General features: G+C 55.5%; 1 protein-coding gene across 1 annotated transcript in view; it reads left to right on the top strand.

Annotated features, from left to right (window-relative positions):
- The first annotated feature begins 93 nt into the window (after nucleotides 1-93).
- Nucleotides 94-25,481, top strand: part of SULT4A1 (sulfotransferase family 4A member 1) — a 37,268-nt gene continuing 11,880 nt past the window's right edge. Inside the window, exons 1-4 of the mRNA XM_025399627.1 lie at nucleotides 94-334; nucleotides 20,273-20,403; nucleotides 22,145-22,225; nucleotides 23,140-23,266. Coding sequence (XP_025255412.1) covers nucleotides 166-334; nucleotides 20,273-20,403; nucleotides 22,145-22,225; nucleotides 23,140-23,266 — 508 coding nt within the window. The 5' untranslated portion in view covers nucleotides 94-165. The remainder of the gene's footprint in view (nucleotides 335-20,272; nucleotides 20,404-22,144; nucleotides 22,226-23,139; nucleotides 23,267-25,481) is intronic.

Here is a 25,481-nt window from a genome sequence, read left to right on the forward strand (position 1 = left end):
CCTGCGGAGGGGCGCCCCGCCGCGCGTCGGGCGGCGCCATGACGTGACGCCAGCGGCGCGGCCGCCGCACGGCGCCGCCCCGCAGGCGGGTGCGGGGCGCGGGCGCGGGAGCGGGCGCGGGCGCGTGCGGGCTGCGGGCCGGGAGGCGGCGGCGACGGCGGCGGCATGGCGGAGAGCGAGGCCGAGACCCCCAGCACCCCGGGGGAGTTCGAGAGCAAGTACTTCGAGTTCCATGGCGTGCGGCTGCCGCCGTTCTGCCGCGGGAAGATGGAGGAGATCGCCAACTTCCCGGTGCGGCCCAGCGACGTGTGGATCGTCACCTACCCCAAGTCGGGTGAGCCCCGCGCCGACCGCGCCCGCTACGCCGTGCCCCGGCCCTGCAGCGCGGCCGCGTAGACGCCGCGCCGCGCCCAAGGCTTCTGCCGGGCCGGGTGGTCGCCCTCGCCCTCGCCGCCGCCCCCGCCCTGCCGGTGCTCGGATCCCTGCGGGCCGTGTGGGGTGGAGTGGGAAGGGGATTGGTTCGCACCTGGGGAAACCAAGGTTAGAGACCTTAGGGGGCGGCCCGTTCCGTGGAGATGGAGCCTATTTGGCCGGCGCTGCAGGAGGATGGGCCCAGGGCCGCCACCCATCCCTGCTTCTCTCTTTGCCTGGCTGGCTGTGTGACCTTGGACAGGTCACTCAACCTCTCTGTTCCTGAATCCTGGCCAACGTTTGATGAGTGCAAAGTCCTGGTGTTCACCTGGGAAGGGAGATAACACGGGCGTCAGGGCTTTCAACGTGGAAACGTAACGTCCCTCCTTTCCAGTGTGGGCTCCGGGTGGGGGATGGGACCCGCCCCCGCCTGGAGTGCCTTGCTTGTGCATTCTCTTGTTTCAGGGCTGCCTCCATCACCGAGGCAGGACCTGGGGCATTCACATTTACCAGGGTTAACTGACGTCACATTCACAATAACAGCTGTGTGAGCTGGTGGTGGTCATTCCCACTTTACAGTCTAGACACAGAGGCTCAGAGAGGGGAGAAGGCTGGGCCAAGGTCACCCAGCTGGTGAGTGGCTGACCTGGGAATTAAAGCTAGGCTGGTCTGTCTGCAGACCTGAGGTAGGAGATTGTAAAGTACCCCATCTAAGGTTTGTAGGGAAAGGAGGTAGCAGCTTTCCTGTTCTCTAAACATGTCGTAGGGATTCCCTGTTGCCACTGTATTTGAGGCAGACACAGCGTGGTTTACAAGGTGTCTGGCTCTAAGGTCATGCCGGACCAGCAGTCAGGCGGTTTTGGGAAAAGCTGTAGGCTTGGCTGTTGTAGCTGTATGGAGTTCCAGACACCTGAGGGCAGGTCCCTGACATTCTTCTGAGGAAGATTGGAGTATGGGCTCTCAGTGGAGGGTGTTGGTTGGGGAAGGGAGCGTTCGAGGGGCTGCTATCTTGAGCACATGCCAGTTGCCGCATGGGGTGGGACCTAGAATGCTTTTGGAATGGCTAAGCATGTTGTTGGCTTCTGTGGCCACTCATTGAGTCCTGTGTGCCAAGTGCTCTACCGCTGTTAATCTGCGAGGGGTTCTCATAGCTTTTTTTCAGAGGCTCAGAGAACGCACAAATGGCTCGGAGTCACGCAGTTGCTGAGGGACAGAGGTCAGGTCTAGCTAGGTCTCCCGGTCCACGGCCAGCCTCTCTCCTGCCCTATGGGTGCTCCGTTGCCCTTGGAAAATCATGAGGGCCCAAGAAGGAGGGGGACCCAGCCTTCTTTCTAGTAGACTTCTTTTTAGTAGGCTTTAAAATGCTGGAAGTCTTAGCCACTTAGGGATTTTGAGGTTTGTGTCACTTCTCTGAGGCCCCTCCAAGTGGACTTCAGGTAGCCCAGTTCATATTTTCTTTCCCTTTCCTTCCCTCAGCTACTGGGGATGCATTTGTAGCAGGCATCAGTGCTTACACATTAAGAACCTGGCTTCGGAGTTGGAAGTCCTGGGTTTGAATGCAGTTTTGCTGCTTACCAGCAGGGTGACCCTGGGCAGATCATAGAACCCCATTGAGCTGTGGTCTCTAAGGAGGGAGGAGAGACCACCTCGGCCCTCTCATGTGTGGCTGGGAGGATGAGCAAAATGGCCGGTGAGAGCCCTTAGCCCAGGTCCAGACACATGCCGGAAAGGCTCATGGTTAATGCTGACTTTTACGCCCTGAACACCTGTTGTGCCCAGATGCTTTGCTAGGTGCTGGGGAGACCGAGAGAGGCCCCATCTGGTGCCTGTCCTTAGTGAGCTCTCAGTCTGATGGGGGAGACATGGTTGGTGCTGGGGTTGGGGTAAGTAGCCAGGACTAACAGCTGCCCCCTTCACCTGCCATGGCAGGGAACCCACGGGGCTCCTTGGATTTCCAGTGCCTGGGTCTAAGAGATCCTAATGAACTTGCAGGTGGTCAGAGCCGGAAGGGCCTGGTCCCTTGTCAACCCTTTCCCACCCTCCGCTGATGGAGAAACTGGGGTTCACAGGGGTGGTGAGGGCTTTCTGGTGGCTAAGGCAATGATAATGAGATCCTGGCCTTCGATTCCTGTCCAGTATTTTTTCCCACAACCCCGTGCTGCTTGCTGGGATTCTTTTTGTGCTTGTGACATTCTGGCTTACATGGCGGGTTAGCACTGTGCTGTCCAGCGTAGGAGCCTCTGCCCACAGGCAGCTGCTTACATTTAATGAATTAGAATGAAATAAAAGTGGAAATTCATTTCCTCAGTAGCATCACTGTGTTCCAGGTGCTCGGTAGCTGCATGGGGCCAGCAGCTGCCGTATTGGGCGGTACAGATAGGGAGTGTTTCCATCACAGCTGAACGTTGTGCTGGACAGCGCCAGGTGAAACCGTGATCCAGGCAGCAGGAGCCCATGGTGTTTTCTGAGAAGGGCCTTTCTGTTGATCACTGACTTTGTTCGTATTCCTTCGTACAGCGTATTTGGTCCTGGGATGGTGGCTGTATTAAATCCGATTGTGTCTGTGAAAACATTTTGTCCCTGTGTGTTGTTGGTTTGATGCAATCACTGCCATTGGTTTTGTCAACAGGTTGATTTTAATCAAGTGCTCGTCCCCGAGGGGGCACAGCCCCAGAGTCACAGAGCTTGGGCTTTGAGATACAGTCCCTGGCTCAGCCAGAGCACCCACTGCCCTGATTTTATTTTCCCCCTGGTTCCGGCCAGTCCTGAGGTGTGTGCGCATTCTCACTGATGCAGAGGGAAGCGCCTGGGCCTGGGCTTGGGTGAGCCACCTGGTTTCTTTGAACCTCAGTTTGCTCATTAAAAATGAGAGGATTTGACCAGATTGATTCATTGAAGTCTTACATTTTCAGACAACTCAGGGGTTGAAGCTGAGGGGAGCTGAAGCTGAGGGGAGACTTGGTGTGCAGGTCCCAGGCCAGACAGATGTCCTGGTTTTTTTGGTGTGTGTGTGTCACTGTGCCTGGGAGAGACTGGCTTCAGAAGGGCTGTGCATGAGGTAATGGTGACCTTGTGGCACTTGTGGTGACATGGGGGGAAAGCCAGAATCCTAACACTGAAGAGTTAACTGACCAGCCAGGGTAGCTGTTCTCAGGGCCAGGTAAATGGCTTGGGAATGAGGGTTCTGAAGAGGAGGATCTCAGGAGACTGCATGGAGGAGGAGGCAGGTTGGGTGGATTACCCATTGCAGATGCTGTTTTGCCCTCTACCCACTGGGATCCTCAGGACAGCCCTGTGCTCTTGTGATTGTTTCTTTTTTATAGATGTGAAAATGAGGGCCCAGGGAGGGCAAAGGGCTGGGGTAGTGTCAGCACCAAGTGTAGACCCTGGAGAGAAACCACCCACAGGACAAGGTAAGAGAGGCGTGGGGGTGGAAGCTAGCACCTGCCAGTGCTTCCTGGGTTACCAATTTGTTCTGAGATCAGGGAGCATGCGGAGCCCTTTGAGCTTTACCACACAGGGCAGCAAAGTGTTTCACAGCAGTGTGGTGAGTTACCTGCGTCCGACGAGGGAATGCAGAGGCCTGAAGAATGGAACGTGTGGTTTTGTACCAGAAGAACCGAGAAGTTCCTCTTTCCCCATCCTTCTCCTCTTGCTCCCTCATCCCTTCCCCTTTGTCTTCCAGCTGTACACATAATCAGGGGGCTTGACCTGGGCAAGGGGGTGGCAAAACAAGTGTCCTGGGTCTGCCAGGGCCACGTTTCTCCCCATCACCCAACCGGGCTGGGAGGCAAAAGCCTGCAGAACGACTCTCAGGGTTTGGGAGGAAGAAGGAGATGGGGCTGCTGGGGGCATCACCTCCTGAGTAGTTGGCCCTGGTGGAACAGGAAGAGACCCTGAATCTGCTTGTCTGAGCTCCAGGGCTCTTGGATTCCTCCTTTCTCATTCTTCCCAGACGGCAATGACTCCGCCTCCCCCGTGCCCTCGTTACTTGCTTCTACAAGGGAGTTCATCTGCCCCCGAAGCAGCTCTCAGATCTTTTGGCTCCCTCAGCACCTGCCACAGTCTTATGATTCTTCCCCTCTCACCTGCAGTGTTGCAGTGGCCTCTTCCTGAGCCCCGCTTCAGTTCATCCTTCACTCCGTAGCTAGAGTGATCTCCTGGAAATACCCGTCTAACTTGGGTACTCCCCGCTTAGAGTTCTTTACCGGCTCCCATTGCTGCCAGGCAGCGTTCACCGCCTTAGCCTGCCCTTCTGTGACCTGGACTCCACCTGTTCCACCTCCTTGCTCGCCCCCCACGGGGAACTGTCTGCTCCTCTTGTCTGGTATTTTGCTCCCCTCCCCTCGTATCTCCTTTCCCCCATGTTGCCCTCTGATGACCTGATGACTTCCCATCTTCAAGTCCACTTGTCTGTTAAATGAGGGGCTAAACATTCTTCCTAGGCCTCCCCTGTAGTATCTTTCAGAACTTTAGAGATGATCCTCCTGTGTCTTCTGGCTTGCATAGTTTCTGTTACTTATTTATCTTTACTTTTACTTTTTTGGAGACAGGGTCTTGCTCTGTCACCCAGGCTGGAGTGCTCACTGTAGCCTCAACTTCCTGGGCTCAAGCAATCCTCCCACCTCAGCCTCCTGAGTAGCTGGGACCACAGGCATGAGCCACGATGCCCGGCTAATTTTTAAATTTTTTTTGTAGGGATGGTGGTCTTGCCATATTGACCAGGTTGGTCTTGAACTCTTGGGCTTTAATAATCCTCCTGCCTTGGCCTCCCAAAGTCCGGGGATTGTGGGTGTGAGCCACCATGCCTGGCCATAGTTCCTTTTGCCTTGGCCTCCCAAAGTGCTGGGATTACAGGTGTGAGTCACTGTGCCTGGCCATAGTTTCTTTTCCTTCTTGCCTTCCCTCCCTCCCTCCCTCCTTCGGCAGGGTCTTACTCTATTGCCCAGGCTAGAGTGCAGCGATGCAATCATGGCTTACTGCAGCCCCGACCTCCTGGGGTCAAGCAGTCCTCCTGCCTCAACTTCCCAAGTAGCTAGGACTATAGGTGTGCACCACCACACCTGGCTAATTTTTGTATTTTTGTAGAGATAGGGTCTTACCATGTTGCCTAGGCTGGTCTTGGACTCATGGGCTCAAATGATCCTCTTAGCTCGGCCTCCCAAAGTGTAATCCCAAAGTGCTGAGATTACAGGCGTGAGCTGCCGTGCCAGGCCTTGGCTTGTTTAGCTCCTGCTGAAATGTTGGCTTGTTCTTTTTTCCACTGGGTAATGTGCCTGTTTTCCTCTGGCTGCCTTCAATGTTTTCTCTTTGTCTTTGATTTTCAGCACTTTGAATATGATATGTCCAGGGTTTTTGTATGTGTGTGTTAATTCTTCTACTTGGGATTCCTCTAAGCCTCTTAGATCTGGGGTTTGATGCTTTTCATTATTTTGGAAAAATTCTCAGCCATTATCTTAGGAAATACTTCTTTTAGCTCATTCTTTCTTCCTTTGAGATTCTAGTTACATGTATGTTAGATTGTTTGATGTTGTCCTCCAGCTCTTGGATGTTCTATTCTGTTTTCTTCCCTCTTTTTACTTTCCTTTTTTTAAATTTTTATTTTTTGAGACAAGATCTCACTGTGCTGCTCAGACTGGCCTAGAGTTCCTGGGTTTAAGCAGTCCTCCTTCCTCAGCCTCCTGAGTAGCTGGGTCTGCAGGCATGCTACTGCACCTGGCTTCTTTCTTTTTCTCTTTTTGTTCCAGTTTGGGTAATCTCTGTGGACCAATCTGTGGCTAACTGCTTCTTTCTTCTGCTGTGTCAAGTCTGCTGATGAGCAGTCAAAAGCATTCAGTGTTTTCGTTATGTTTTTTCCCTCTACCATTTCCAGTTAGAGTTTCCATTTCTCTGCTGAAATAATCCTATCTGTTCCTGGCTGTTGTCCATCTTTTCCTTGGGAACCTTCGACATGTTAATCAGACTTCTCATCAATTCCATGAGTCTGATTCTGTTGATTGCTTTGTCTCTTGACAGGTTTTTTTTTTTTTTTTTTTTTTTTTTGGAATAGTACCTTTTGACTGCTCAACACAGTATGTTAGACAGTAGAGACTAAAGTCAGCCATATTTATGCTTGGAAATGAGGCTGGCTTTTAAACTGCTAGGCCGTTAGTGTAAGGAATTGAGTTAACCCTGCCTCGTTGGTCTGGTTTGGGTTTGGGTGTTGATCTGATTACCTTGAGCAATCATTGGTTTCATATTATTGTAGTGGTAGCTTGTGTTCAGTGGAGGGGCTGAGTTTCCAGAGGGTTTTTCTCAGTGTTCCTGCTCCACCTCCAGCTTTTGGTCTTCCTGGTAGGTCTGAACTGTGGAGGAGTTTTGTCTGCACACTCTTACCTGTGTGCCAGTGATAGACTCTGCTGTTATCTGTTACTTTGGTTTAGTAGCTTGGCAGGGAGGGTTTGGGGTTCTCTGGTGTGTGGTCTAGCTGCAGTCTTCTGCAGGATCCATGTTGCTGGGTCTGGGTGCGGCTTTTTCATTGATCCTGCCCTCCTCTGAGTGGCAGCCAAACTCTGCCTGGATGGTAACTCTTGTGCAGGAGTTTCATGTCCTTTCTGTAGTGTTGAGGATCTCTAGTAGTCAGGGCCCAGGTACAGTTTCCTGCCCCTCCCCAAAGGGCAGAGTCTTGGTTTTTCCTTTTGCCTATCTCCAGCCACATTGGGTCTTCACCAGTGCCCTGGGAGGTGACACAGTTTTCTGCCCCTCTCTCCGTGGCTTAAAGCCTTTTTTCTGTAAGGGAGAAGGGCGCAAGTAGGATGTTTTTCTTCTCCCACGGCCATGGCACTGAGGAAGGCTCTCTCCAAAGCATGCTGCCTCCCACTCTTTCTCCTGAGCACCTGGCCCAGGTCTGGAGAAGACCCTGTGTTTGGGTGCCAGCTCTCTGCTCAGTGTAAGATTCTCTGGATTCTCTGGCTTCAGAGGTTCTGTGCTGTCACATGGGCTCACCTTTGGCTTTTACCAGCGTGGAAACATTTTGCCTGAATTCCTCTTGCCACCTGCATGGGCTGGCTTCTCTTCCTCCAGGGCCCTGTCTCAGGTGAGCTGGTGCTTACCTCCTGCCACTCTGAGGAAGGGCCCATCTTAGTTGAGTGAAGCTGGGATCTTGTATTTTATCTGACCTCTCCCTGTTCGTGTGGGGTGGCTCTTTCCAGCATCCTGCATCTAGGGGGAAGGGGCCCTAGTGGTCCCTCCTGGTCTCCGACCACTAGATCGGATAGGTGGGCGTGTGTGTCGCTCCTGGGATATGGGACAGGATGTTGTACAGTGTGACTGTGTTGTGGTTAGCAGGGAGCGGAGTCGTAGCGTGGGCTTCTGGAGTGAGTGAGAGGAGAGTGGAGGGCCCATTGGGAGGTGGAAGCCTCCCTAAAGCATGCTTTGGAGACTTGCTGGCATTTTCTGGAAGCTAAACCAGTCATTTTGTGGGGGCTGGTGAGCCAGAGGCCCTGGCTTGGGCTTCAGGACTTGGCTTAGCTTGAAATGAGCCAGGCTGTCCTGGGACCTGTTGACCCCACCAGCGGCAGGGGCATTGGACTAGGTGGTTGGCATTCGTCCTGCTCAAGCCTCAGAACGACCAGGGAGGAGAGCGGGTTTCCTGTCTTTGTGCCAAGTACTTTGTTTTATCCTCCCCATCCTCACAACTTTGCCATGAAATAGGCCATTTTTTGGGTAAGGAACCAAGGTCCTGAGAAGAAACTGGCCCAGGCCAGCCTGACTCTGTGGGTGGCATCTCCCTGCCCTGCCACCTCCTTCCAGTGGGCCTGGCTTTGGGTAGTGCCAGCCCCAGGGTCATGAGTGAGGTCAGTGCTTCGTCCGCTGTCACTGTCCGCACAATTGCTGCTGCTGATGCCTGGAGGGTGCTCTGTGGGGAATGACATTGAGTTCATCACTGTCCTCGCCTTCCAGATGAAGAACTCACATAGAGGGGCAGATCTTGTCCAGTGTCCTGTTGTCTGGAGGCAGCCGATCTGGTTTCCAAATCAGGACTCTCGGATCCAGAGCCCTCATGACTGTCGCCTCTCTCAGGGCTGAGAGCCCAGGCGTGTGAGTGGGTGTGCTTTCGTACTAGAGAGTGGGCCTCTGCTAGTCAGGTGGGAGGTGGTCTCAGAAGGCAAAGGGGGAAGAAGCCAGGAAAGGAGTGACTGCGGGAGCCTGGGGCTCAGCCTGCCAGGATCCCTTGAGAGACGATGTGAACACAGCTAGGAGCCTTCTCTGGCGTGTGGGGGGCAGGCTCCAACTCTTGTCCCTCAGTGGTTGGGGGTGGCTTAGGGCGTCGGCTCCCTGCGCTTCTGGGCCTGCTCCTCTGCGGCCAGGTGGGAAGCAGGCACAGGTGCTTGAAGTCAGAAGCCCTCACCAGCGCTGCAGGTGACCTCTAGGGCAGCTGAGGGGTATAGGTGGGCACTGGTAGGCTCTACTGGAGGAGGGGACCAATTATAAAGACTTAGGTCTGAATTTTGATTTTGGGCAAGGCCCTGATTCTTTCCCAGCTGGTCTTAGCCAGACTGTCCCCCGTGTGTGCAGATTGACTGGGGCCCTGCTTCGGGCTGGGCTTGGCGGGGGCAGCTCTGCTCCAGGCACCTCTTTTTCTCCTCCTGGGACTAGCAGGCTAGCCTGGGCCAATGGCCTTCTCTTGGCAGCAGTGGAAGTGCAGAAGAATAAGCAGAGACGTGCAGCGTCTCCGTTGGCCAAGTCGTATGGTCGTGCCCAGAGTCACAGAGCAGGACCTTTATGAGGGGCCGTGAAGTCACACAGCAAAGATGCGCGTGGGGCATGTATTGTGGTCATTGCCCTGTCTGCCATTGTTGTCCGCACCATCCTCACCACCACTGATGTCTTGAGATGCTGCATGAGGGCAAGCTGGGGCCCTTAATGCCACACACCAGAGCCTCCTTTCCCCAAAGCTTCTTACAACTGGTTTCTCCCCTCGTCCTGAAGGTCCCATTGCAAAGGCTGTTTTTTTACAAAAGCCTTCCCTGACTTTCTCTCATACAAAGGTGGAGCCTCTTCCCCTTGAGGCAGAGCTTCTGCCCCCTGGGGCGGAGCGTTTTCCCCCTGGCGCAGAGCCACGCTCTGCTTGCTGTGCCAGCTCTGTCTGAAGGTACAGCAGTCTCCTGGTAGCCTCTTGGCAGCCTCGGGGTTGTATACCCGGAACAGAAGAGCTAAAGGCCTAGGAGAAGTTCACTTTGAGGAAACTGAGGCCCCGAGGAGCAGTGACTTTCAGGCCTCCGAGAGTCGCTGGCCTCAGAGCTAGGCTGGGAATCTGGGCTCCAGGTTTTCAGAGTCTCATGAGACAGAGGCTGGGGCCAACCCAGGGTTGCCGGAGCTTCCTGGACCAGGCAGGCCTGGCTGTGGAGCCCAGCATGTGGCAGCTGCCTGGCATCACCCCAGCGGGAGGACGGAGTCATGGCCAGGGACTGTGCCTGCTTCTCCTCTGCATCCAGCAGGGGTCTGGCTGTGGACGTGGTCCAGAGTGGGCAGGGGAGGGGTGGGGATGGCTGTAACTCGTTTCCCAGGGTCCCAGGCCTAGAAGTGAGCTACCACTGTCATGGGTGGGGGTCAGTCCCAGCAACTGCCCTGTCTGCCTCACCCTTGCTTGATTGTAGCTAGGAAATGGTCAGAGATTTATCCCGCAAATGAGTACACGTGGGACTTGACCCTGTTTTGCTGCTCTCTTGCTTTGTGAGCCTTGGTGCTGTGTGTGTCTAGTGTGTATGGGTATATGTGTGTGGTGTGTGTGCATGTGATGTATGTGTGTGGTGTTTGTGTGTGGAGCGAGTGTGAGTGCACATGTGCTGTGTCTGGTGTGTGTGTGCGTGCTGTGTTTGAAGGAGTGTGTGTGGTATGTGTGTTATGTATGTGGTGTGCGTGAGTATACATATATGTCTGTGTGTCTGATGTGTGTGTAAAGCACTCTGGTTCTGGAGCGAAAGTTTTAGGTGCTGAGTTCACTGCCCACTGGCCTCTGTGGCCCTGGACAGTTCATCCCTGAGCCTGTGTGGTCGTGTGTGAAGCTAGATGGTAACAGCAGCTCCAGTGAGGTATGTGAGACTCAAGGGGGAAGTTGTGGTGAGCTCCTGGGTCTCGGTCAGCGTGTCCTCAGCTGGTGCTGTGAGCTGGGCTCCGGAAGTCTTGGTTCCCCATCCAGTTGCCAGCCGTGTGACCAGGAACTCTACTTTTCCTCTTAGAGCTTCCCGTCCTGCTCTGTGTCGAGGGCATTGTCTTGAGAGCTGAGAGACAGTGTGCAGAAGCACAGGGGCAAGGACTGGCTGCGGCAGGTACTTAACAGACGTCCTTCACCTTTTCCTTTTGGAGGTGGGGAGCATTCTCAGTGTCTGTTGGGGGACAGTTCCCACCCGGATGGGGGCAGGAGCCCCCAGGCCCTGGACTGTTGCCCGGCCCTGATGAGTTGCCCCTTTAAAAGTTCCGCTGTGGGCCGGGCATGGTGGCTCACATTTGTAATCCCAGCACTTTGGGTGGCTGAGGCAGGAGAATTGCTTGAGCCCAGGAGTTCAAGACCATCTGGGCAACATAGGGAGACCCCCATCTCTACAAAAACCAACCAACCAACCAAACAAACAAAAACTAGTCAGGTGTGGTGGCGTGTGCCTGTGGTTCCAACTACTTAGGAGGCTGAGATGGGAGGATCCCTTGGACCCAGGAGGGTGAGGCTGCAGTGAGCCATGATTGCGCCACTGCACTCCAGCCTGAGCCACAGAGTGAGACCCTGTCTCAAAAAAAAAAAAAAAAATTTCCAGCTGTTGCTGTTTCTCAGGGAGCCGGGGGATTCTGACATCCCTGTGGATGTCCTGGGACTCCAGAACCCTGTAAGCGGCTGTGTTTCAGTGGGGCAGACTGAACACACACGCTGGTGTCTGTTTCCTCTTGAAACCTCACTAAAGTGACAATAAAGGGATAGAAAGCTCTGAACTCCCAGAGCAGGAGAGGAGGACGCGGTGGATTGGAAACCCAGAAGATCACAGGCAGGGCTGAGTGCTGGCTCACTGGGCAGGCAGGGAACCTGAATGCTGCAGTCGGGAGGGCGGCCAGGTGGGAACCCATTCCAGCAGTCCAGCCCAGGAAGCAGTTGATGTGGTGTCCATGACACTGGGGATGGAAACCAGAGGCTGTCACCAAGACAGTTTTCTTCTTTGGGGACCGGACAGGCTGTGATGTGAGGGTCCTGTGCACAGCTGAAGGCTGGGACACAGGGCATGTGGGAAGTAGGGTCACACACAGGCTGCACACTTGGAGGGTGGGATTACCAGCCCCTCCTCTCCTCAGCTCTTACGATGCCTGTGACCTGGTTCCAGTCTCCAGGCTGGGGTTGGAGGCACCCTCTTGAGAAATTGACCCCAAAGCAGAGCCCTATACCTACTCATGGAATCTCCCACCGAAGTGACAGGTCCTCAGTTGTGAAAGCACCGAGGCTGCTTCCCCAGGCATGTGTGGCCCCCAGGGCTGCTCCCACGGTCTCTCCCTCACCTGTGAGTGGACTCAAGATCACCAGGTAGCAAGTCTCCAACAGGAAGGATAGAGACCTGCAGAGACAAAACACAAAGCAGAAAAAAGGACTCCGAGAAAGCAAAGACCATGTGAGGAGCAGAAGAAAACCTAAAAACCCAGAATAACACCACCTCCACTCATAAGTCTTTGCAGTATCCTTTGAGAGTCAAGACACGTGTTGCTTTCACTGAAGGAAGCAGCAGTGAAGACAGGAATAACGAGAGATCATCAAAGACTCCTGGAGATGAAAAGTGTGAAGGTGGAGGTTTTAAATGCACAGTTGTGAGGTTTGGGTGGTCAGGCTGAGAAAACAGTCCAGGAAGTAGAATAAAAATTTTTGCAAAATGGTGACAAACAGGAGCAAAAAGATAAGAAAAATGGAAGTTTAATCTTGGAGTTCCAGAAAGGGAACAGAGTATGGTAGAGAAAATTATTGAAGCCAGAGTTTTCAGAATGTTCAGAGCTCAATAAGAGACACCCCCAACCCCTGCCAACTGTCTGGCCTAGTGAACGAGTAAACTGGGGCGAAGGGAAGATCTCAGAGCTCCCACAGAGAGGAAAATAGGCCCCCAGGATCTCAGCGGCACCACTGGCAGCGAGAAGACTGAACGACGGAAAGCGATCTCCAGCCTGGGCTTCTGTACATGACCAGACTGTCCCTCACGTGGGAGGGGAATATGGATGTTTGCAGTTATCTCAGTCTCACATGCCCAGGAAGCAGCCAGGGCACCTGCAGTTGGGGGCTGCGGAGAAAGGACCAGTGCACCCAAGGTGGGGAGAGGTCTAGGAAGGTCCCGTGCAGCCATGCCAGGCCGCTCACTCAGATGAGGGAGGGAGAGCAGAGCGGGCAGGGGCATGTCCCCAAGCAGCAAATGGGATTGAGCGAACACCCACCCATGTCTCTGGCCGTGTTGAGGCTTGGAGGCTTGTTAGAGTTGTGGAAGAAGTTATTAATAGCAATACAGAAAATGAAATAAGCAAACTAAGACAGTTACCTACTCTGGGAAAAGTGAAATAGTATACAAAAGAGGAAATGTAATCACTACATGGTGTACTTTGCATTAAACACCAAATTAAGCCTTGAATTAAATCCAAAATCGTGCTGCGACTGTATCGGCAGGAGGGAAGCTTGTGTGTACGGGAACTTGGCTAAGTCCTCATCTTTCACAGTCAAAAATCATTAGCCCATCTAATATGTACAGATCATAAAATAATGATATCAGTACACTTTTTGAAAATTTGAGGGTAAAAGGAATCTACCAAAGGTCTCCTTCTGGGGAGTGGGATTAGAGGAGGAGAGAACTGTAGATCTTTGTGCCTTACAGGACTGACTTTTTCAACTAGGTACAAGTGAAGCTGGACATTTCCTGACTCCTTCGCAGGCGGGAGCTGGAGTACACGAGTGCTGGAGTCAGCTGGCTGCTCTGGTGCTGGCAGGGGTGGACTCCACTCACTCGAACCTCCTTCGTTTCACCCTCGAGGGAGGGAGCACGCAGGTGAGCGGGTGCGGGAACAAACTTTGTACCAGCCCCGCAGCGGCCCCTGGGGTTCAGAGGAAGTGTTCCAGTGCTCTTCTAACCCGGCCGTCTGTGGACGGCTGAAGTATTACCAGCTCAGTGGGCCCTCTGCCTTTTCATGTGAGGCAGCTGCCTTCTGCCAGCAAGGGCTAAGGGTCAGTGTGACAGCCTTTGGCACCCGCACTCGTGGCACCCGAGTTCTTGTCTGGCATCCAGGAGGAATGAGGCTGCATGAACGAATTGAAGATGGTAAATGTGGGGGATTTTATTGCTGATGAAAGTGGCTCTCAGCAGGAAGGGGAGCTGAAAATGGGACGGAGTGGGAAGGTTATCTTCCCCTGGAGTCTGGCCATCCCTGGCCAGACACTCTGAAGCTACACCATCAGCCTGTTCCTCTGAAGTCACGCTGCTTCTGTCTGATGTCCAACCGTAGTCTCTGACGTCCAGTTACTTTTTCTCTCTCTGCTGGCTGAGTTCTGGGGTTTTTATAGGCACAGGATTGGGGGTAGGGCGTGGTTTTGGAAAAGATAACATTTGAGCGGGAAAACGGGGATTAAGTTCTCACTTCGGGCCTTGGTATCAGGCCTTTTGGCTTGAGGGTGGGGCCCCCGCTGGGGACCCGCCCTCTTCTGCCCCATATTTCCCTGCCTCCTGTCCCTGTCAGAGGTGCGACTGGTGAATCCTGTGAGTGAAAATCAAAGGGTTTCAGCCACAGGGTCCTAGTGGTTTCCAGGCCGTTCTGATCAGTTCTGATGCCTTCTGTGATGAGTTCCGGTGGGAATTTTTGATGGGCTCTGTGCCCAGTGTTAAGACAGGCTATTCTCTAGAGTCCTGGGGAGTTCCACCCCAGAACAGCAGTGGCCTCCTGCAGGCCTCGACCCAAGTCCAGGTGTCAGTGTGCACTGCGCGCTGCTGCAGGAGGTATTGATCGGTTTGCCACTCAGAAGTGATTGCAGTGGTGTCAGCAGAGGCACTTCTGTGAATTACTGCTTCTAGCTGACTTGCGAAGAGCTGCTGGAGAGCGCGTTTGGCTCGAGTTACTGGCCAGCGGGTGGCCCTGCCCTGTTGGCTCCCCTGGTTTCTGTTTGAAAGCTTGACTCTTCCCCGCTCAGGGTGGATCTGCTGGGGCCTGGGCTGGCTTCCAGCTGCCCAGCTGTGATGAGGAAGATTGGTGCCCTCCTGGGCCCCCACCTTGGCAGTGGCATGTTTGCCCTCACTGCTCTTCAGGGGCCCCAGCGTGGCCACAGCCGCGTGCCCCTGTTTGTCCCGCAGCAACATGACAGGCCTCACTAGGACTCCTCCACCTCTCACTCCTGCCTCGGCCCCACCTGGCCCTGTTGGGAAGCGGCTCCAGCTCCAGGCGGGCCCCCACTTCCCAGTGCCTTGTTTCCCTGTCAGTAAAGGTAGTGCTCATGGACCCTCCTGCTCGAGGCCGGTGGAGGGCGCCACAGGGTTGGCTGTGGGCGTTGCTTTGCCTGCTCCAGGTGTGTGGCTTCATCGGTGGGTGCCAGGAGGTTCCTGTCCTGTGCTGTGATGAGAGTTGCCAGGTTTGCTGTGAGACTGTGGCGTGTCCTTGCAAGTGAGCAGGTCCTGTTGGTGGTGCCCTATCTTGATTTCAGTTGCTGAGTTGACGTTGGTTTATATTGATTCTCTTTGGGCCTGAGCAGGCCTGATTCTCTTTGTGGCCCTTCTGCACATCATCTCCTTTGACCCCAGCAGCCCTGTGAAGAAGAGAGGGGCATCACCACCTCCATTTTCTGGAAGGTGGCAGGGATGGTGTCATTCCTGGGACTCCTGGGCCAGCCTGGAGCCTGGCACATAGTGAGCCCTCTGCTGAGTGAATAAAAGGCTCGCTGGGTGGGTGGGGGTACCTGCGCTGGGGTCGGAGTGCCAGGCAGGAAGGAGGAGGGCGGTGGCAAGGTGGGTGGAGGGGAGAGCAGCAGCAGAGGATTCTCCCTCAGTCTCCAGAAAGGGGCGCAGCCCTGCCCACACCTCAACTTTGGGACTTCTGGCCTCCAAAAGTGTGCACTGCGAGAGAATACATTTCTCTTGTTTTAAGCCACCAAGTTTTGGGTGATCTCTGGCAGCACCCTGGGAAACTAAAACAGTGACTAAGACCAGTTCCTTGCCCTCACAGGTCTTGCCCCAGCCAGGCACAGTGTGACAGTGTGCTAGGACAGTGTCCAGGGCTCTTTGGGACCAGGGAAGGGCACCTGATGGAGAGGCGTGTTGTCAGGGAAGGCTTCCTGGGAGCAGCGACCCACAGAGCAAGCCCGAGCTGGCCAGGCAGAGGGCAGCCTGTTGAAGGCCTTGGGCCACTGGGGTGCTGGGCTTGGAAGGGGGTGGGAGGCTGGCCAGAGCAGAGGGCATCGGTGGAGGGCTGGCAGGGCTCATGCCCATGCCCAACGGCACCACCAGGAGCATGGAGAGAGACCAGTGGGAGGAGTGCTGGGTGCCACAGCTTGGCGTCTGGCAGAGGGCCTTGCAGAGCTAGGACTGTCTGACTCTGAAGCTGGGTTTGATCTTGGGTTCAAAGTACTTAGAAGTGTGCCTGGAATGAGGTAAGTAACCAGATAGTATAATGACCATTTTTCTTTGATCATGTTATTGCATCTTGCCAGCTGGCTTTATGCCCTAGGAAGGCCGGGACCTGTTCCCTGCGTGTTTCCTGGTGTGTTCTCGCTGCCCCTCTCTCCCTGATGCCCGTGTTGACCTCCTGTTGAATTCTCCTGGAAGCGGGAGAAGGTAAGGTTAGGAGATGTTCAACCAGGAAATGGACGTGGCAGGCTGGAGAGAAGGGCCACGGGGACAGGGCCAGGTGGACCTGACGAGTCAAGAGCTTCCTTTGGCTGATCTTCTGGCATAAATATTTAATGGGGGTGAGGATGGGACTTGTGGAACTGAAGTGGCCGATACTGATGTAAGAAGACTTTAATGTGCAGAGAATGTCTGTCTGGGTTGTTGGCCTGTGGGGCTGCAGGGATGGGGAACGTGAAGAATAGGTGATGAAAATGTCACTGGGAGAGGCCCCTTTCAGGGATGCTGCCCGCAGTCTGATTTCTAAGGACAAAGACCCCCTCACTGCGGCTGTCCCGAGCTGCTGGCTGGATGGTCCTCACGAGGAGGAACAGGCAAGTCAGCCACACTCTGGTTCTGTAACCCTTGGCACATTTTGGCCTTAGGAGCCTCGTCTGCCATGAGGATGGTTGTATTTCCTACTCAGGTTGGTGGGAGAGTCCATGTGCTGAGAAGTTCTTTCTGTGTATTGAAGAGAGCTTGTTTTCCATCACCAAGCCACACCACTTCCTTCCTTCAGTGCCTTTGCCCCAAAGCTCCCTCCTCCAGGAAGTCTTCCTTGATCAACACATCCCCTTCTGATTACTCAAAGTCTATGCAGCACCCAGCGTTTGTTGGTCCACTCAGGAAATATGAATTGAGCACGGCCACGTGCTGGCTCTCCGGGTGCAGCAAAGAACAAGACAAAACAGCCCCTGTCCTTAAGGTGGAGAGGGGAGAGAGCACGCAAAGGAATTTGCAGGCTGTTCCTGGGCAGGTAGATAGCACAGAGGGACCACATGACAGGACGAGGGGCACGAGTTAGACCCATAGCTGGTGAAGGAGTCCGTGCTGACTGAGCGGCATCTGAGCAGGCACAGGGAGGAGTCGGAGTGAGGAGGCTCCAGGTAGGGGCACCAATGCCAGTAGCCTGGGGAAGGGCTGGTTGGGCTCAGAGGCGGGAGGGAGCTCAGGGGAGAGCCAGGTGGTGAGGGAATGGAACATGGTGAAGGCCTTGCGTTGACTCTGCGGGAGGCAGAGCTGCTCCAGACGGTGGCAGTGGACAGTGGTGGGGTCTGACTTCCATGTTAAAGCCACAGTTTCGGTTACTGGGTTGAAAACAGAGGTAGAATAGTGGTCCTCAACCTTTTTGGCACCAGGGACTGGTTTTGTAGAAGACAGTTTTTCCATGGACCCAGGTGGTGGGGTAATGGGGATGGTTTCATGATGAAACTGCTCCACCTCAGATCGTCGGGGTTTAAGTAGATTCTCATGAGGACCACACAGCCCAGATCCCTCGCAGGTGCAGTTCACAATAGAGTTCGTGCTCCTGTGAGAACCCCGTGTTCCTGCTGATCTGACCGGAGGCAGAGCTCAGGCTGTAATGCCTGCCCCCGCACCGCTCGCCTCCTCCTGTGTGTCCCGGTTCCCAACAGGCCACAGACCCATGGCCTGGGGGTTGGGGACCCCTGGACTAGAAGGCAGAGTGAGCTGGGTGGCAGCAGAGAGCCAGGGAGGAGTCTTCGTGGGAAGCAGCTCAGGTGTGAGGACGCGGTGTCGCAGGGGGAGGGTCAGCTCTGGACATACCAGATGGCAGGGTTGGCGGGGCTAGCTGAGGCAAGGAGAGAGGAGAGGAGCCGGGTGAGCCACAGTGAGGCCACCATGCAGCCCGAGCCCTGTCAGCTGGAGGGGCTGCTTGCTGAGACGGGCTGCAGGGGCTGCAGAGGAGACAGCCTCGGACGTTCCCCCAGAGCCGGCTGGGTCCCGCTGAGGTGCTGGGCAGCGAGTGAGCTGCTGGAGTTCATGGGCATGTGCCCCGGAGGCTGATGTGTGGAGGGGTGGACCTGGGTGTGACCTGGGGGGAGGGGGCTGGGGCTGCACTCCGGTCTGTCACCGTGTTCAGGGTGGGAAGATGAGGAGCCAGTGGCAGAAACCGGAGCCGCTGATGTGAAGGGACCACGGTGGGTTAAGCTGTGCCCATTTCTTCTGGGAGGTCAGACGAGGTGATGACTGAGGGTCACTGGGGACCTGGAGCTGTTTTGGGGCCTGGGGACAGAGGCTGGAGAAAGCGCAGAGGACCGCCTTTCTCCCCGGGGAGTTACCTTTGGTCCCAGCACACTTCTGGCTGGGTGTCCTGCCTGGCCCCAGGGTCCTCGAATGGGACTCTTCACTCAAGGCACCAGTGCATGCAGTCAGCCCCATGTGTGGTCCAGGCGGGGCCCCGCTTCCTCCTGCCTGCACCAGGTGTGGGGCCGGTCACAGTGCCTGCTGCCCCTGAGCCGTAGCAGGGAAGAGAGGGCCTGTCCCATGCGTCCCACGGTGTGCACTGCAGGTGATCCTGGCCATCAGAAAAGGCCGACTCGGGGGCTCTGAGACAGCTCTGCCTAGGCTGAGGCTGGGAGGAGCATACAGGCCGAGTGGGTAGTGCTGTGGTTGGCCCCACCCAGGAGGGTGCAGCCTGGACCCCGTGCCAGGTGTGGAGAGCTCAGAGGGCCTCAGTAAATGGTTGAATACCTGGGCCTGAGTTTGTGAACAGTGGGAAGCTACGGAAGGGTTTTAGGCTGGAAGCCGTCGAACCTGAGTGCGAAAGGTGCTGTTTGTCCCAGAGGGACAGTTCCCAGACCCAGGCAGGAGGCCTACTAAGCCATGTGGCTGATTTGTGAGGAGGGAGAATTGGTCAGCATGTCTGTAGCCCAGTGGGCAGCTGTGGTCCTGTGAGCGAGTGCCAGGGTGTCCTCAGCACACACAAGCTCCTTGTTCCCTGCAGGCCTCTCCCTGCCTTTAATGGCGTGGCACGCTGTGCTTGCCCAGGCTCTTCCCGTTGGCCGCATCTCCCCACAGGCTTAGGAGAGCAGGTTATGCTGACTAGGCCACTGGCAGGTGGAGGTGATTTTTCTCTTTTTAATTGAATTATATCTTATACGTGCACATGAGTTGGAGGAAGGCAGAGAGAGGGAGAGAGAAGGGGAGAGAGAGAGAGGAGGGAGGGGGAGGGAGGGAGGGAGAGAGAGAGAGAGACAGAGAGAGAGAGACAGAGACAGAGAGACAGTATACTAAGTCCTGCTTCTGAGGCTCGGAGTGATCCAGTGTTATGACAAAAGACTGTAATAAGGGCTGGGGGGATAATGAGCCGGGACCATAGATGAAAACCTGCATGTATGATAATATTGTAGCATATTGTAGCATGCTTCTATGTAATTCCCACCAGACCTAGTTAATAGCTCTAGACCCCGGAATCGCCTTTGTGCCTTCTCTGAATCAATAACCAACCCAAAATATAACCACTGTTCTCACTTCTGTCACTGTAGTTTAGTTTTGCCCATTCTTGAACCTCATGCCAATGGGACATACAGGATTGTACCCCAGAGCGCCTTGGGGTGGGAGGACTCCATCACATCCTGTCTGTGGGGCTTGGCTGTGCTGTGTCTGCAGTTCATTCTTTTTCATTGCTGTCTAGTATCCCATGGTGATTGTCACAACTTACTCATTCTATTGCTGATGGATATTTGTGTTTCCAAGTGACTTTATGAATGATGTGGCCAAGATTGTTCTAGAACCTGTGTACTGATCGACAAGCACTGGCTTCCCTTGGGTCTCCCCAGGATAGTTCCTGGAGCATGGGCTATATATATATAGCTTCAGTAGATACTGGGCAGATGTCATTTCCTCATCTTGGCTAGTGGGTCATTCCCCTGGCCCATCATTCCTGTGTAAACTGCCAAGTTCAGCCTCTGGAGGCCTTGGGCCAAGTCACCCACCTGTTACAGCCCCTGAGCCACTTCCGTAACAGGGGCTGGGTTCTATTCTGTTCTGTTCTCCTAACAGCCCTGTGAAGCATCCTGGCCCCTCTGAGAATCAGAGCCGATTGGCCCATGACCCAGCACAGGGGATTTAGGCTGAGACCGTGCGGGGCCCACTCCTCTTCCCCCAGACTCGAGTCGCCCTTCTTGGGCAGCAGGTGTTGACCTGAGCACAGGGCCGAGTGCTTGGGTTTCCTCTGAGCACCCCATGCTGGGGCTTCTCCCCTCCAGGCACCAGCTTGCTGCAGGAGGTGGTCTACTTGGTGAGCCAGGGTGCTGACCCCGATGAGATCGGCTTGATGAACATCGACGAGCAGCTCCCGGTCCTGGAGTATCCGCAGCCGGGCCTGGACATCATCAAGGTACCCAGGCCAGTGGCACCTGTCCCAGCACCTCTTTAGGGTATTTCTGCAGTTATACCCTGATGATTGACAGTTGCTCCTGAGGGCTCTGTGGGTTAGGGGAGAGCAGATAGCCCCAGATAGCCGGGAGAGAACCTGGCAGGCCTGAGCTGGCAGTGACCTGGAACCTGATGAGGGTGTGGGTGACACATCAGCGTCTCAAGGAGTCTGGGAGGTGGAAAGGAAGTCAGTGCCTGGGGGAGTCACAGGGCTGAGGGGCCATTCCGGGGGAGCAGGCCCTGGGCCTCCCCCTTGCTTTCCCCTGGGGACCCTCCTCTGAGGGAGCTGGGTAGGATGCGTTTGCATCAAATATTTTGTATCAAGAATGAAATAAATGTTACTCCAGAGCCCTGCCCGCCTCACCCCTTAGACACACCCAGAGGCCCCCCACTCCATCCGCTGCACCTCTTTAGTTCCAGCCTCACACCTGAATGGCCAGAACTGCAGCCTCCACCATGCCTGCCCCCCTCCCTCTGGAGTAGCATTCCGAAACCCAGCTCTGAGAGTGCCGTCCCGCCCCATGGCATGGCACAAGACCCCTGTGACACTCCAGGGCCCCTGTCTGCACCCCAGCCCCTCGGGCCTGAGCAGTCACCTTGCTCTCCTTGTCCGTGCAGAACCATCTGGGTGTCGTTCGGTACTGCTGTGCCGAGGGCCACCGCGTTCAAGGCACCGCTCTTGGCCTTGGGGGTGGCAGTGACTGACAGCATCAGGCCCGGCCTCTCAGCCCAGGAAGCCATAGTAGCTAGACAGCGATCAGTGCTGGGAGAGGAGCAGATCAGGAGGGGACCGGCCATCTCCCGTGGGGATGTCTGAGGCAGGTCCTGAAAGAGGAAAGGAGCATAGGGACCGGTGAACAGAGACTGCACGGCGTGAGGGGCCTGGCCCTCCAGAGCAATAGGCAAGCCTGGGAGTTTCAGGCAATGGTCCTGGGCTCTTTGGCTTCATGAGGACTGGGCCCATTCCTAGGGCAACTGGGAAGATGGGCTCTGAGCAGAGGAGCAGGGTGCTGACTGGTTTACAGGACCACCCTAGCTGCTGATGGGAAGGCCTGAGGGGCAGGTGGAAGCAGCGAGTGCATCAGGCCAGGTTGCTGTGTGGTCCAGCGCCAGCCTGGCAGCACCCACTGGGCCTGGTGCCTCCTGCTGCCTCTGCTGCCCTCTGATACCACTCCAAGCCAGGGCAGTAGCTCCCAGGCCCCCTGAGCGGACCCTGTGGCTGTGGCTATGATAGGTGGACTCCCCTGGCCGAGGTCAGGGACCCTTATCTCTACTGCCAGATAGAGACACCCAGCCGAGGTGTGCTCATGTCTCAAACATTTGTCTCAGTTGACAAGGGAGGCTGTCCTGGCTGGGTCCGAGACTGTCTCCGGGAGAGGAGACCAAGGAATGACAGCCTTGCCTCCTCCTGCTCTGACCTCTCCCCGCTCCTGGCCTCGCCTTTCCCTCTGACTCCTACCCTTCTTCCCTGGCTCCCACCCCTTCCCTTGTCCTCTGGTCCCTCTCCCCTTGACCTCACCCCTCCCCCTGGCCTCACTCCTCCCTCTTACTCTGCTGCTCTCCTGGCCCCTCCACTACCCTGTCGTTCCCTCTGATAACCCCACTTACCCTGAACCCCACCCTTTCCTTCCTCCTCTGGCCCCCCCCCCTCCCCTTGGTCTCACCCCTTCCTCTGACCTGCCTCTCCCTCTCACTCCACGTAGGAACTGACCTCTCCCCGCCTCATCAAGAGCCACCTGCCCTACCGCTTTCTGCCCTCCGACCTCCACAATGGGGACTCCAAGGTAAGCTGGCACCCCCTCTGCCTCCCGAGATGAGTCCCCACCAAGAGGAGCCCAAGGCCCCTGTGCAACACACATGCAGGTCCCCGGCACTTACCTGGCCTTGGGGGCTGTCTTCCCAAGGACCCCACAGGTGAAGGTCCCTTCTGAGGCCGTCTTGGGTCATGCGTCTCTAGCATTTTACCCAAGTTTTTAATGTTGGGTTGGTTTTTACCTCACAATCAAACATGGCTGTGGCCAGCCTAATCCTAGCGTGTGCCTGCTTTGGGCCGAATTCTGTTTGTTTTTCAATTGCATCAGATGCCGAGGCCTGTGGGTTGTTGTGTGTGTGTGTGTGTGTTTTTTGTTTTTTTTTTTTTTTTTTTACTCTGTCACCCAGGCTGGAGGACAATGACACGATCTTGGCTCACCGCAACCTCTGCCTCCCTGGTTCAAGTGATTCTCCTGCCTCAGCCTCCTGAGTAAGCTGGGACTACAGGCATGCGCCACTACACCCAGCTAATTTTTATATTTTTAGTAGAGACAGGGTTTCACCATGTTGGCCAGGCTGGTCTTGGACTGTTGACTTCAGGTGATCTACCTGCCTCCGCCTCCCAAAGTGCTGGGATTACAGATGCGAGTCACTGCACTCAGCCAGAGACCGGGATCAGGGTTGCAAGTTTTCTGTCTTCTAGAGGACAAAAATAAAATACTCAAGTAATTATCCTGGCCAGCACTACTGCATGGACAGGGCCCCTTTCTGCTGAAACAGCGAGGCAGCAGCACCAGCGGCTGTGCACGTGGGCCCCAACTGGATGTTGGAAGCGAGTGTTGGTTTGTGAGGTACACCAGCAGGTTCAGGGGGGCTGGCCTGTGTCGGGGCAGCCCTGCCTGGGAAGGAAGGAGACATGGACTCACCCCGCTCCTGTCGCCCACAGGTCATCTATATGGCTCGCAACCCCAAGGACCTGGTGGTGTCTTATTATCAGTTCCACCGCTCTCTGCGGACCATGAGCTACCGAGGCACCTTCCAAGAATTCTGCCGGAGGTTTATGAATGATAAGCGTGAGTGTTGCAGCCTGGCGGCATGTTAGAACGGGAGCCATCTGTTGTCGTGGATGGCCTGGCAGGTGCTGGGTGCTTCACCGGCACAGTCTCCAGTTCTGACAGGGACCACGTAGGTCAGGCCCGCGGTCCACTTTACAGATGAAGACACTGAGGCTGAGGGCGTCATGAACGTGGCTGAGACCGTAGAGCTGGTGTGTGTCAGAGCAGGTCCATCTGACCCCGGAGCCCTTCTCTTATACCACACTGTTGGGGTGTCTGAGAAGTTCCCCAGTTAAAACATCCCTCCTTCCTACCTGGGTTTCAAACAGGGAGAGAATGAAAACAGTAAAAATGGAGGCCCAGGTATCACTGCTGTTAGTGACAGGGACTGGAGTGGAGACTGTAGCTAAGTGTGACAGGCATGGGCCTTTGGCCGAACCTCAGGCATAGGCAAGCCACCGGGGCAGGGTACACTTGTGCCTGCAGGGAGGAGGACAGCCGGGCTGAACCTCAGGCACAGGCAAGCCACTGGGGCAGGGCACACTTGTGCCTGCTGGGAGGCAGGGAGGAGGACAGCCGGGCCGAGAGTGCCGGGTGCTGTTCTCTGGCTTCCGTTCCAGCCTCTGCAGAGGAGCGAGGCTGGGTTCCACCCTGCCCTGCACTCAAGGAAGGCAGGACCAGGCCCCTTGTCTCGGTCCCACTCGCTTCCAGTCCTTATTCTCTTGCCCTGCTGGGCCGCCTGTCCCTTGGGAGTGGTGGCAGGAGCTCCTCAGTGCAGTTCTGCTCCTGCCTTGCATGGGGGCCATGGCTCCCCATGGCCAGCTATGGCTTTGGGGGGTCCTGGGACAGAAGTGAGCAGTGTAGGGTGTGCAGGCAGAGGAGCTTTGAAATGTGTCATAAAAGCTGCACTTTAATTAAATCTACACTGAGACTCATCCCTACCCAAGGCTGAAAATACACTTTCTATTTTATTTCCCAACTGAAGTGATGCTGAGCCACATTGTTCAGTGTGGCTTATCAGGGGTTCTATAGGGGGATTGTGTGACAAGATTAGGATGAATCATGTAGCAGAGATCCTGGAACGTAATGCCCCTGAGTTTAAGTGGAACTTAGGGAGTGGACCTGGAGCTGCTGCCAGGCCTGGTTGAAGGGGGCCTCTTGGCGGGGCGGTGCAGGGTGCCACAGGCCAACTCTGTTGCTTGCAGTTTAAAAACCCACGAGGGCCTCAAAACCCTGGAATGATTCTGTTTCCAGCCCTTGAACCTCTGCTTCCACTGTGCCTGCTGAGAAGTGGCCCTGCCTGCAAGGGGCAGGAGACCCCAGACCCACACCCTGAAGCCCCCTGAGCCTGTTTCGGACCTTCTGTCCAGCCCCTCTTCCCACAGCCTCCCCGCCCTGGCACCTGCGCTTGTGGTCCAGCAGGCATTTGGAGCAACACACTCATGGACTTCTGAAGCTGTTTCCTAGGGTCCAGCATGGACTCTCCTCTCTGCAGAGCATGGGGACCATGCCCACATTCAGACCAGCACGTGGAAGAGGCTACAAACATCTTGCTCAGGCCACAGCAGTTAACAGTTCTCTTAATATAGGCCTCTCCATGTCGCCACAGTCACAGACCTGTCCTCCACTGGGTGCAAGGTCCCACACACGTGCCTTGGTCCCAGCAAACCCTGTAGACGGGCCCACTCAGCACCCCCGTACTCCATCCTTCATTGTCAGTCAGTGAGCATGCACATACTGAGGACTGCTGGACTCCCCTGCCTGATGTCTTGAAGACGTTGGAAACTAATATGCATGGGAACCCTGAAAGCACACCATGTCTAGACAGGCCGGGCTCAGAGACTGCAGCACAAGGCGATGGCAGGAGGGACCTGCATAAACAACCGTGCCTAAGGATGGCGACCAACTCTGCAAGGCTGGAGGGCAAAGGGCCCTGGAGGCAGGTGACACCTGCAGTGGGAGGATGCCCCGTGACAGGCACCCTATGACACCTGCAGTGTGAGGACGCTGTGTAGACAGGGTCCCTGCGACGCCTGCAGTGTGAGGACGCTGTGTAGACAGGGTCCCTGTGGCGCCTGCAGTGTGAGGACGCTGTGTAGACAGGGTGTCTGTGGTGCCTGCAGTGTGCGGACGCTGTGTAGACAGAGTCTCTGTAACGCCTGCAGTGTGAGGACGCTGTGTAGACAGGGTCCCTGTGGCGCCTGCTGTGTGAGGACGCTGTGTAGACAGGGTG

This window comes from Theropithecus gelada, chromosome 10, assembly GCF_003255815.1.
Source record: "Theropithecus gelada isolate Dixy chromosome 10, Tgel_1.0, whole genome shotgun sequence".
Lineage (NCBI taxonomy): Eukaryota > Metazoa > Chordata > Mammalia > Primates > Cercopithecidae > Theropithecus > Theropithecus gelada.